We start from the raw sequence: 13,883 nt of genomic DNA, 5'->3' as shown, positions 1-13,883 counted from the left end.
AAAGTCTCAGCCAGGAGGTGGAGGGGGTAAGTGGCAGCCAGGAGGTGGCGGGGGTAAGTGGCAGCCAGGAGGTGGCCAGGCCCAGTAGCCTGCCCGATACCTCCCCTTCCACAAAAAAGTGGCAGGAAGAGGAGTAACCTGGAGGAGGCAGCAATTGGCCTATTCTGAAAGGCTACTGCGGCCCTCAGAACCCCCCACAGTCTTCAAGAGGACTTTGCCTATATTACAGCCTGCAAAATGCTGGAAATGGAGGAGGGCCAACGCCTAATATGTGAGTATCTCATCTTACAAGCCCTAAATAAGGGGTTGAGGGGCCAACTCACAAGCCAAAGCCACGTTTGTGAGTTCAACCATGGTCCTCCTCCTTCTCCTCCAGGTCCTCCTCCTCCTGCCACACCTCCAACACCAGAGCTACAGCCTGGAAGGAAGCGTCTAAGGAAGACAACAGAGTGATGGCCTGGGTTCAGTCTGGTCTAGCAAAAGATACAGGCTGTTGTAGTACCACAGCTTGGGGACATAGATGTCATCTGCTGCTGTTCCTGATCTCTTGTAGTCCTGGACCGGATTGTGTTCACTATTATAAGGACTCCTCAGGCCACCAATTTTGACTGTAAAATTATTGATGTGTGCCGTGGGGTACAAAGCCTTCGCTAAGTTCACCAGTTTATCCAGCGTTGCCTTCCTCCTTATTTTGTTATGACCCAGAATAAATGGCTATTATTTTTTCACAAATATTTGCCTATGTGTTTTACTTCAAAAAGTATAGTTTGTTTGTGAGTAGGCAGGTACATTTCCAAAATACAATGTGAAATTAACAAGGGACACCAACACCAACCAATCTCCTTGATATTCTAAAATCCAATATAATAATGGTGTTGTGGTAACTTGACACGCAAAACCCACAAAAATAATTATGGAGATCACAAAAAAAAGAAAAAAAAAATTAAAACTGGAGGTCTTGATTAAAAAAAAACAACAAATTATCAAAAATATAAAAACATAAAACCCTCCAAAAAAAAAAAAATTCGGTAGATCTGCCGAATACAAATCTTATATTCATGAAATCATAATAATAAAGAAAGAAGTTTGCGAGAACTCTGTGTAAATATAAGCAGCAAAATAACTTCATTCTTCTAGCATTATAAAGAAGAAGAGAGTGCGCTGCATTAAATAATTTAAAACATTGCAGCGTGACAAAAGTGCTATATCCATTACGAACGCTAATTTTACCAGACCGAGCAGTTCCGTCTCTGAATTTATTCTGAGCATGCGTGGCACTTTGTGTGTTGGAATTGTCCACACACGGTCGGAATTTACGCAATCGGATTTTATTGGCGGAAAATTTTATAGCCAGCTCTCAAACTTTGTGTGTCGGAAATTCCGATGGAAAAAGTCCGATGGAGCCCACACACGGTCGGAATATCCGACAACATGCTCCGATCGCACATTTTCCATTGGAAAGTCCGACCGTGTGTACAGGGCATTAGTGTAGTGCCAGTCTTATGGGGCGGACTGGGCTGAGAGGCAAATTAGTCTAGCACCCTCATAAAGTGGCCTCGCTGCTTCCAGTATGCGGGCGGCTGGCATTCCTCAACTGTGGGGGGGGTGCTTCTAATTTTGACTGTGCTCTCATCCTGGACCACGAACCTTCCTCACTGTGCTATATGTTTTCTGCTGTACCATTGGCATGATTATATCTTCTTAATCCTCTCCATAAAATTATCAGAAATTTGTGCTTAAAGTAGAACTATAGACAACACTTTTTTTTTTCATTTTGGATAGAGTAAGGCAGGGTTATAACCCCTGTCAGTTTATTTTTTACCATCCCTGTCCCATTGCATTTGTCTTAACTTCCTGCCCCATAGCCAAACAGGAAGTAAGAGGAAATCTATGCAAGTTAAGGGAATCCATTGCCCCCCCAGAACTAGTGTCCCCACTTGAAAATTTCAGGGTGGGTCTTAAACAGCAAGGGGTGTGGCCTTGACAGGAAGGGGAGGGTCATATAAATTAGGGGGTGCAGGAGTTTAGTCAGGCCTAGGGCAGCACAAAACCTAAATACATTACTAGCTGTGGCCCCTCTGCATTAGTCTGACATACTCCCTACTGTTTTCAACCAGCAATGCTTGCTGTATAATGAGACCTGGTCATAAATTAGGTAAATTCTGGGAGTCTGTAATTCTGTAGTCCTTCCCTTGCTCAGTCTTTACACACATAACCCAGGACAGATGTAAACAGGTCAGAGTTAGAGATTTGCAGTAAGAAATTACACAAAATCGAAACTTTGCTGGAATTTCAAAAGGCTCAAGGGGAGGATTGGACTAATTTCAAGAAAGAAAATGCCTCCTGAAGCCTGATTACAGACCGTTTTTTGTTTTGGATAAAGCGGAGAAGTATATAAAGCCTTATAATTGATATTCATGTAATGAATTCCCTTTTTATTAAAGAATATTGTATATGTTGCTTCTTGTGCAGTTACAATGAACAAATCCATGGGGCTCTTGCCTATTCTTTTAGAGTCTTGTAGTATTGTGACCACACCAAGTACAGACACAGATCCATGCTAGTGTGGTCAGTTTGTGTTTCTCAGCTTTCTGATTGTAGCTACAGGATTCTGTGCTGATGCATGGTGCGCCTGGAGCCTAATAGCACTGCTGCGACACCGCTGGTCAGCCCTGTTTTGCTTGATTGACATATTTTTTCTCTGCTGTCCTACATGTCATTAGCTCTGCCCTCAGACACCGACCCCTGCAGAAAGAGGGATGGGCAGAGAGGGTGTGTGGTCACATGACTGCATACTAAAACTACAAAGTAAGGTATACAAACAATTCCACTTGACACAAAGACAAATAATTATGTCACATATACTTTAATATCAGGATTTTATAACTCTCTGTGTCTGCTGTCCATTGCAGAAATTCCCACAGTTCCTGTCCCTGTACAAGAAATGGGGTAGTGTGGTTGTCACCGGGATAGGAAAGCATGGACAGCAACATTCTTGCCCATTTCCTTATTGGAGAGAACAATTGGCTTTAAATAAATGCTTATACCTTTCTCCCAAAGAAAAAATAAATACAACGTTTCAGGAAATGGCAAAATGTATTATATATTTTATTAATGTTGTAAGTTTGGTTCACCACGATGAGATGAGATCTCTAGGTTTTGGTTTTCAGGCTTCTTTTACTTTGCGAGCAAGGACAAAAATCTTATGGCTGTAGTCAACATTATCACTGGGCTCCACAGCTTTAAAGACAGATGACTTTTCAATGACGAAGCCGGCTTTAATCACAAGTTCTTGTACTTCTGTCTCGTCCAAGGTCAGCATAAAGTAGTGATGGTGGCCCACCTTGTAGAAGGTCATGTTCAGCACCAGAAACAGCATCAGCTGGCCTCCAAGTTTCAGTCTGGATGTGAATCTCTCCAGGTTCCTTAGGAAGTCTTCCTTTGTTCTACTGATGGCATTTAATATCCATAGACTGAGGACACAATCCACCTGTGGCACCACCTCAGGATCCAGGCCATTGGTTTCATGGTTATCCCACTTATAAACCCCTTTAATTACTTTTTTCACCTGGTCTTCCTTCTCCTTCCACCCTTGTCTGAAACAAGAAATCATGTCTGATAATAGCAATAGGAATCATTTGTACTATAACTGCTGGTTTTACTACTAACAGAGATACTACAATGGATATCATTAGCTTTTTTTTTACTAATGTGATTTCTTCCACTACTATTAGTAATGATCCTACTACTTAAGCTGGCAATACTACTAACAATAGTATACCACTACAACTTTACTGTTTTTGTATGCATATTCAACTGTAATCGCTACTAATTGTAAGTTGATAATAGAATTACTTCTCCTCCTACTGCCACTACGGATAATATAATATTTTTTTATTTCTATGATTACTTGCGCTACTGTTAGAATCATTGTACAATTAATTTCAGTAATGCTACTAATAATACGACCACATTACTGCTACTATTACTATTATTGGTTTTGCTTCTGCATTTACTACTAGTAGTAAAGGTGATAAAAGAACTGCTTCTCCCTCTCCTACTATGACATAATTCTGTATAATAGCTTTTTATTATTCCAATTACTTCTACTACTATTAGTATTGATCTAACTAATAATTCTTGCTATATTACTACAAATATTATGTTACTTTTACTTTTCTACTAAATTAAAAAACTAAACTTAATTCCAAAGTTTGATTACTACTAGAAGTAAAGATAAAAACAGACTACATCAGATAATATATATATTTTGTATTACTAAAATTATTGTACTATTAATACAATTGATCCAACTACTAATGCTAGCAAAATTAGTACAATTACTATTTTACAATTACACCTTTTTCATTACTGTAATTTCTAAAGGGTATGTTGCTGTAGACACTACTATTCATAAAGTGATAATAGTATTGTGTTTTTTCCTACTACTACAGGTCATATAATAATAATATTTTTGTAGCACTATGGTTACTGTTCCTACTATAAGTAATGATCCTACTACTAAGGAAGGCAGAAATACTACTAATACTCCCCCGGCCTTTCTTCTAGGTCCTGTGATGCTTCTCTTTGGCCAGTGGACGGTTACTGATATACTGAAACTCCTGGGCATTCATTCCCAGCAACCATCTCTATTTTCAAAATGCCAAAAATAACCAGGGATGTTTACCATTCTAAGGAAAATTGCTAGAAGCATGAGATAAAGTTTTTGTGGGGAAAAAATTAATTCCTAGAAATATCTTCAAAGTGGGACTTTCGTTCTTTTTTTTACTGTTTCAAAATTTTGTTGCATATGTTTGCAAACATATGTAAAGCCACAATGTTACGTCAAGGCACCTCTGTGAAGTGCAAAAACACTGAACTATTGTGTTGCTATGGCTATGTTGGTGATTTTTTATAGCTTAGATATAAATGAATTAGTTACATGTGTTGTGTTTGGAAAATATGGCTCTATTGATATGCAAATGAAACTGTTGGATTGGTTTATAAGCTCCTTACAGGAAATGAGGTCGCAGAAAATAGGGGGAGGGATAGGGAAGACAAAGAAGCAACACTTGTTCTGGAGGCAGAGGAGGACAGAGTTGTTTTGAAACAAAAAACAAATAGAGAAGCACATCTAAGTGCAGACTGTTTAAAAGCTTTTTATTAAAAAATAAAAAGGTGCCAAATGGCAACTCACATAGCAAGGTAAGTATTAGGCTCATCAATCAAATTAAGCCTGGGACGCTGTGTAGAACAAGATGCCGAGGAGCTGCCAGGGTCCACTGCCATGCCGTGAGATGTTTAGGGAAGCCGGCCAACACTTTCAAGATGTCGCTGGAATGCACACGTGATGACGTCACTGGAGTACCAGCACCATCTTGGAAATGTCTGGCCGGCTTCCCTAAACATCTCACAGTGTGGCAGCGGACTCTGGCAGCTCCTCGGTGGCTTGTTCCACACAGCATCCCGGACTTACTTTGATTGATGAGACTAATACTTACCCTGCTACATGAGTTACCATTAGCAGACATTTCAACCTGCAAAAAGTGGTTAAGGGGAACCCTGCGCCAAAGTAATAAAAAAAATGGTGTAGGGGTTCCCTCCAAAATCCATACCAGGCCCTTCAGGTCTGGTATGGATTTTAAGGGGAACCCCGTGCCCAAATTTTTGAAAATTATGGCGTGGGAGTCCCCCCCCCCAAAATCCATACCAGGCCCTTCAGGTCTGGTATGAATTTTAAGGGGAACAATGGGCAAAATAAAAAAAAATGCCGTGGGGGTCCCCCCCAAAATCCATACTAGACCCTTATCTGAGCATACAACCTGACAGGCCGCAGGAAAAAAAGGGGGGGGACAAGAGAGCACCCACTTCCTGAACCATACCAGGCCACATGCCCTCAACATTGGGAGGGTGCTTTGGGGTCCCCATGTCCCCCCCCAAAGCACATTGTGGGTGTAATGCAAGATAGAATGATTGGGCGCCGGTCACATTTTGAATGCAAAAAATGGAGATTTATTTTCTCTTAACAGAACTGGGAGAGAGAGGGTTAGGGCCAGGACACCCTTAGGCAGATGCAATGGTAATTGGCAGACTCCAAGACAAAATAATAGGGAGACAGCTATACAGGTGGAGGGTCTTTAAGCTGGATGCAGCAACTGTATTTGTATAACTACTGTCTCCTATGGCAACTGAACTTTCAACAGTTAATAGAGATCTGTACACGTAACTCATAGTAACCCATTTTAGATCTTCACCCACATCTCACAGCATCCTACTTTAAATCTTCACTCTCTGAGCTCCCGGTCTCTCACTAGACTTCAAGATCTCAGTTGTCACTGGATCCCCTGAGCTCTTCCACAGCTAACCCACTGATGTGGGATCCTCCGCTCAAAGAGGATATTAATTTTGCGTGCATATCTTGCACTTATTCACTCACATGCATTTACCCTTAGTCCTCACTTTATTATACATACATATTTTTAGAAATGATTGCCCTGTATCTGCATATCTTTTTCATACATGATCAGTCTTTATTTAGATAATATATATATATCTTACTCATTTGTCACTACGCACATTCACATTTTGAAAACATTTTTTTTTTTTCACCCTGGAAAACCAGGCTATAAATTGTTTTATTTGTTCATATTATAACATACATCACCATACACATGTATTTTTTCACATGTGCTCGTTCATTACATGTATATTCTATACATTTATGGATGTCACATTATTTTAACATTTATTTTTATTTTTATTTTTATCTCACTCATTTTTTCACTTTATCTCATTATATTTCCAAATTGTTGTTTCTATGCCTACTTGCTATGGGGATTTGCATTTTAGATTTACTAAGCAGCAGCAGGTGCGGAGATCTCATACGGCTGCTTCTCAGCTGTTTTTGTATTTTCTTACCATTGCATGGTCACATGTTTTAATATTCTTAGTATATATATGGTTTTTCATTCCCATTTTAGCCAGCTATGAGTAAGCACTTGGTGTAAGTGCGAAACGCGTCAGATATTTTTGTACCACCCCACAGTCGTGTTTTGTGTACCCCATGATCCTGTATTTTGAATAAAAAGATGGATTTATCCATTCCGGTGTGTGGCTGTCCAGGTCTTCTTGTTCTCTTCTACCAGCTAACCCACTGTATACTCCTAAAGTGTCACCCCTGCTAACCCGCTGGGTACCTGGCTTGGCACTCTGCTGAAGCTCTCCCACTTCTTCACCGTTCACGGCTGGTGAAAAGGCTGCTCTGGTACTTCTTCAGACTTCCATACACTGGCCTCTGATAATAAGAATGAGGATCCCTTGCTGGTGACTATTCCTCCCTTTACCTCTGCCCTTGATCATCACTTGCCCCTGGCGACAGGAGTGGTTGTCTCTTATAGCAACTGTTTCTCCCTCACCGCTGGCAACAATCCAGTTCCCCTGTCCGGTGGAACCTCTGCAACTTGGTTGAGCTTCCAGCCTGAAGCCCCAACCCCGCACTGCTTCTCTCAAACCTGGATAGGCCTCTAACCGCCTAGCAGCCAGGTGCTCCCAGGATAGGCCTTCTGGCCTAGCAACCTGGGGCCTTGTAACACACGTCCACCCAGACAGCATTCCAGGTGGCACAGAACCCCGATCACCTGACTCCTCCTGAATAAATAGGCTCTCCCAGGACCAAAGAAATCCCTGCCAATTGGCTGAAACAAACCATTCACTCCTGATCTGAATTCACTATGCCCTCGTTATTCTAATGCCACAGGCAACAATGCCACCTAGTGACAGAAGAGAGAAGTGCATCAAATCCAGAGTTAGGGAAAGAACCAGTGCACCCCCTATCAATCAGCCAGGCTAGTTATCAGCTAGCAAGCTAAATTGGTTAGCAACCCTGCCTACTATCAGGGTGCTACATATGCTATACATTTTCTGTTTACTAAAACTACTACAGAGTTTTAATATCTACTAACTACAGAGTTTTAATAGCTTCCTTGGCTTATATCGCAAAGGACCTTAAAGTGGATGTAAACCCTCACATATACCCAGTGAAGTGAATAGTCTCAGACGATACACAGAGATGAAACAAATCTCCCTACATAAGTTTTACATGTATATCTGCTGTCTTCAGCTCTATATACAGTTTAAAAAGTGCACATCCTGTTAGAATTTTCTCTTCCTGATTCACCAGTGAGTGTGGATTCTTTCCATACACTATGAGACTGATTGGAGCTGATTGACAGCTGATTGGAGGAAAGGCACACACCCTCACTCCACATAGGCAGAGCTGTGCTGTGAATAGACCAGCTCTCTGCTAATCTATTTATAGCACCCTCCCTGACATAAAATGGTTTTATCACAGTTGACAGAGAACTTGTCAGAAGGTATAATGCTGATAACAGAAGAACGGAGCAGGAGAAAGCCACGGGACTTAGGAATTTGAAGAAAGATAAGAAAACACTGCAGCTATATGTACCCAGCTCTCATTTTATGAAACGGGGTTTACATCCACTTTAAAGTGGTAGTAAAGCCTGCTTGGTCATTTTTACCTACAGGTAAGCCTATAATAAGGCTTACCTGTAGGAAAAATGAATATCTTCTTAACCACTTCAGCCCCGGAAGGATTTACCCCCTTCCCGACCAGAGCACTTTTTACAATTTGGCACTGCATCGCTTTAACTGCTAATTGCGCGGTCATGCAATGCTGTACCCAAACGAAATTTGCGTCCTTTTCATCCCACAAATAGAGCTTTCTTTTGATGGTATTTGATCACCTCTGCCGGTTTTATTTTTTGCGCTATAAACGGAAAAAGACCGAAAATTTTGAAAAAAAATGATATTTTCTACTTTTTGTTATAAAAAAAATCCAATAAACTCAATTTTAGTCATACATTTAGGCCAAAATGTATTCGGCCACATGTCTCTGGTAAAAAAAATGTCAATAAGCGTATATTTATTGGTTTGCGCAAAAGTTATAGTGTCTACAAACTAGGGTAAATTTTCTGGAATTTACACAGCTTTTAGTTTATGACTGCCTATGTCATTTCTTGAGGTGCTAAAATGGCAGGGCAGTACAAATCCCCCCCAAATGACCCCATTTTGGAAAGTAGACACCCCAAGGAAATCGCTGAGAGGCATGTTGAGCCCATTGAATATTCATTTTTTTTGTCCCAAGTGATTGAATAATGACAAAAAAAAATTACAAAAAGTTCTTACTAAATGATATATTGCTCACACAGGCCATGGGCATATGTGGAATTGCACCCCAAAATACATTTAGCTGCTTCTCCAGAGTATGGGGATACCACATGTGTGGGACTTAGCCGCGTACGGGGCCCCAAAAACCAAGCACCGCCTTCAGGATTTCTAAGGGCGTAAATTTTTTATTTCACTCCTCACTACCTATCACAGTTTTGAAGGCCATAAAATGCCAAGATGGCACAAACCCTCCCCCAATGACCCCATTTTGGAAAGTAGACACCCCAAGCTATTTGATGAGAGGCATGTTGAGTCCATGGAATATTTTATATTTTGACACAAGTTGCGGGAAAGTGACAATTTTTTTTTTTGTACAAAGTTGTCACTAAATGATATATTGCTCAAACATGCAATGGGCATATGTGGAATTACACCCCAAAATACATTCTGCTGCTTCTCCTGAGTACGGGGATACCACATGTGTGGGACCTTTTGGGAGCCTAGCCGCGTACGGGGCCCGAAACCAAGCACCGCCTTCAGGATTTCTAAGGGCGTAAATTTTTGATTTCACTCCTCACTACCTATCACAGTTTTGAAGGCCATAAAATGCCAAGATGGCACAACCCCCCCCCCAAATGACCCCATTTTGGAAAGTAGACATCCCAAGCTATTTGATGAGAGGCATGTTGAGTCCATGGAATATTTTATATTTTGAAACAAGTTGCGGGAAAGTGACAATTTTTTTTTTTGCACAAAGTTGTCACTAAATGATATATTGCTCAAACATGCCATGGGCATATGTAGAATTACACCCCAAAATACATTCTGCTGCTTCTACTGAGTACGAGGATACCACATGTGTGGGACTTTTTGGGAGCCTAGCTGCATACGGGGCCCCGAAAACCAATCACCGCCTTCAGGATTTCTAAGGGTGTAAATTTTTTATTCACTCCTCACTACTTATCACAGTTTCGAAGGCCATAAAATGCCAAGATAACACAAACCCCCCCAAATGACCCCATTTTGGAAAGTAGACACCCCAAGCTATTTGCTGAGAGGCATGGTGAGTATTTTGCAGCTCTCATTTGTTTTTGAAAATGAAGAAAGACAAGAAAAAAATTTTCTTTTTCTTTTTTCAATTTTCAAAACTTTGTGACAAAAAGCGAGGTCTGCAAAATACTCACTATACCTCTCAGCAAATAGCTTGGGGTGTCTACTTTCCAAAATAGGGTCATTTGGGGGGGTTTTGTGCCACCTGGGCATTCCATGGTCTCTGAAACTGTGATAGGAAGTGAAGAGTGAAATCAAAAATTTACGCCCTTAGAAAGCCTGAAGGCCGGGCTTGGTTTTCGGGGTCCCGTAGGCGGCTAGGCTCCCAAAAAGTCTCACACATGTGGTATCCCCGTACTCAGGAGAAGCAACAGAATGTATTTTGGGGTGTAATTTCACATATTCCCATGGCATGTTTGAGCAATATATCATTTAGTGACAACTTTGTGCAAAAAAAAAAAAAAAAATTTGTCTTTTTCCCGCAACTTGTGTCACAATATAAAATATTCCATGGACTCTACATGCCTCTCAGCAAATAGCTTGGGGTGTCTACTTTCCAAAATGGGGTCATTTGGGGGGGTTTGAACTGTCCTGGCATTTTATGCACAACATTTAGAAGCTTATGTCACACATTACCCACTCTTCTAACCACTTGAAGACAAAGCCCTTTCTGACACTTTTTGTTTACATGAAAAAATAATTTTTTTTGCAAGAAAATTACTTTGAACCCCCAAACATTATATATTTTTTTAAAGCAAATGCCCTACAGATTTAATTGGTGGGTGTTTCATTTTTTTTTTTCACACAGTATTTGCGCAGCGATTTTTCAAACGCATTTTTTTGGGAAACAACGCACTTTTTTAAATTTTAATGCATTAAAACACACTATATTGCCCAAATGTTTGATGTAATAAAAAAGATGATCTTGGGCCGAGTACATGGATACCAAACATGACATGCTTTAAAATTGCGCACAAACGTGCAGTGGCGACAAACTAAATACATTTTTAAAAGTCTTTAAAAGCCTTTACAGGTTACCACTTTAGATTTACAGAGGAGGTCTACTGCTAAAATTACTGCCCTCAATCTGACCTTCGCGGTGATACCTCACATGCATGGTGCAATTGCTGTTTACATTTGACGCCAGACCGACGCTTGCGTTCGCCTTTGTGCGAGCGCAGGGGGGGGACAGGGGTGCTTTTTTTTTTTTTTTTTTTTCTTTACTATTTTTTTGCTTTTTTATCTTATTTTTAAACTGTTCCTTTCATTTTTTTTTAATCATTTTTATTGTTATCTCAGGGAATGTAAATATACCCTATGATAGCAATAGGTAGTGACAGATACTCTTTTTTGAAAAAACTGGGGTCTATTAGACCCTAGATCTCTCCTCTGCCCTCAAAGCATCTGACCACACCAAGATCAGTGTGCTAAAATGCTTTCCCAATTTCCCAATGGCGCTGTTTACATCCGGCGAAATCTAAGTCATGAAATGCTCGTAGCTTCCGGTTTCTTAGGCCATAGAGATGTTTGGAGCCACTCTGGTCTCTGATCAGCTCTATGGTCAGCTGGTTGAATCACCGGCTGCATTCTCAGGTTCCCTGTTAGGACACAGGAGAGCCAGAGAAAAACATGGAAGACGTTGGGGGGGGGGGATTCCCTCCCACTGCTTGTAAAAGCAGTCTAGAGGCTAATTAGCCGCAAGGATTGCTTTTACATGAAAGCCGACCGCTGGCTGAAAAGAATGATACCAAGATGATACCTAAACCTGCAGGCATCATTCTGGTATAATCACTCAAAGTCCAGCAACATACCAGTATGTTGCTGGTCCTTGTTGGGCATATATTGTAAACTTTTTTTTCATGCAGCCTGTGGGCTGAACGAAAAAAAGAGATGGATCGGTGGGTATGCCCACCATTAGAATACCTTCCTTCATCCACCCACTTCTAATGATGGGCATACATACACCGTATATATATATGCCGAAGCATGGGGGCATCCTCCCACAAAAGGCAGGAGCAAATCGCTCCTCCACCCACTGCTGCCCCCATGCTTCGGCATATATGTTGAAGTTATGTAACTGTGGTGGTGAAATCACCTCCGACAGCGCTGGAGTCATGGCTTTATGTATCGTGGGAGCAAACGCTGTTGCTGTCAAGATAAATAAATCCGCTCTGCAGCTGAATGGCGTACCTGAAAACAAAAAAATGGTTACCAACAAAACACAGTAAACAGTAAAGTATAAAAAAATTGCATATCTGAAAAGCAAACATGGTAATACATAATAACAATAAAACATTGCAGAATAGAATACAGTAAAAAAGAGCAGAACAATGGAGAGAGAATAGAGAGAGAGAGAACAATAAAACGACAACTATTTTTGTTTTTTTTATTTTATTTTTTTTTTGTGTGTTTATTTTTTTTATTATTTTTATTTTTTTTACATTTTTTTTAGTAACTTTAACTTTTGTAACTGGTACCAGGTTTGGGTCTCTCAAAATGCAATGGCATCTTGGGAGACCCTGTCAAAGTGTGTCCTAGTCTGTGCAATGCTGTACCCTACGCTAAAACTCAACTAGTGTATGGTAGCGTGGACTAATATGACTGCAACTCACTCTTTTTATTTATGCCCATGTTGAGGGAAAGGCCCAGAAAGATCTTAAATTCGGAGACCGTAATTGGTCTCCAATCTCTGGCAAGGGAGGACTGGGGAATAGTGGCGATGTGTTGACCAGCGTATAAATTAGTTTGGTCCACAATAGATCTATAGAGATCTTCAATGAAAAACAGCGAATAAAAATCCAGTGGCATAAAATCAACTGTTTCCACCTGAATTCCGGGTTGGCCAGTGAATGGGGGAAGTACGGGTGCTGCAGAAGTGGTGGGTTCCCAATTCGTATTGGCGAATGCAGCAGGAAGGGCACTATGGGCACAACGGGCCTGTGTTCGTCTTCTTGGTGGTAGCGGGACACTACTAGTGCTTGCCACCTCACCAGCTTGAACTGCACTTATGGGACTCGCCACGTCACCACGTGATACTGCAGTGCTGGATGTACGACCAGGGTGTACTAGGCCGCTGGTGCTTGACAGTTCACCAAAAGGAATAGCGGCGCTAGTACTTCTCTGCTCCATACGAGAGCCCTGCGGTTCTTGCACTTCAAGGAAAGAAGAAGAAGATTGGGGTCTGGTACGCCTGACCTTGGCAGGGACCACAACTCCGTCGTCAGAGCTATCTGTCATGGAGCCGCTGTCGTCTACAGGATCGTATTCTGAGCCTGAATCTGACAGATGAGTGACTTCCTCTTCACTATCTGTCATGCTCAGAAACGTGTAGGCCTGTTCACTAGTGTGCCTTCGATTTGCCATTTTGGGCTCTAAATTTAGTTGTACACTAGTGAGACTCACAGGCAAAAAAGCTCCTGACTGTTAGCAACTGATTCAAAACGCTACCAAAAAACTGTTAGCGATCGCAGGGATCAGCCCTGACTCTGCGAACGCTGCAGTTATGTGTGCTTAGTGTTTTCTAAGTTACAGTGATCGATCGATACTGCACTTGGGTAGGCTGGGCAGGGCTGGGCCGAGGGGCAAAACGCAGGTGCTAGCGGGTATCTGGGCTGATCCCGCTAACACTGTGTTTATGGGAACCCTAA

The 13,883-nt window shown here is 41.3% G+C and overlaps 1 protein-coding gene across 3 annotated transcripts in view; it reads right to left on the bottom strand.

Moving 5' to 3' along the window:
- Nucleotides 1-3,084: 3,084 nt before the first annotated feature.
- The window catches only part of LOC141110122 (indolethylamine N-methyltransferase-like), a 47,186-nt gene continuing 36,387 nt past the window's right edge, over nucleotides 3,085-13,883 (bottom strand). For all 3 annotated transcript variants that reach the window (XM_073601338.1, XM_073601340.1, XM_073601339.1), the window contains exon 4: nucleotides 3,085-3,596. In XM_073601338.1, coding sequence (XP_073457439.1) covers nucleotides 3,167-3,596 — 430 coding nt within the window. In that variant the 3' untranslated portion in view covers nucleotides 3,085-3,166. The remainder of the gene's footprint in view (nucleotides 3,597-13,883) is intronic.

This window comes from Aquarana catesbeiana, linkage group LG10 (genome assembly GCF_042186555.1).
Source record: "Aquarana catesbeiana isolate 2022-GZ linkage group LG10, ASM4218655v1, whole genome shotgun sequence".
NCBI lineage: Eukaryota > Metazoa > Chordata > Amphibia > Anura > Ranidae > Aquarana > Aquarana catesbeiana.
The sequence above is the reverse complement of the archived record's forward strand: the minus strand, read 5'-3'. Positions and strand labels throughout refer to the sequence as shown.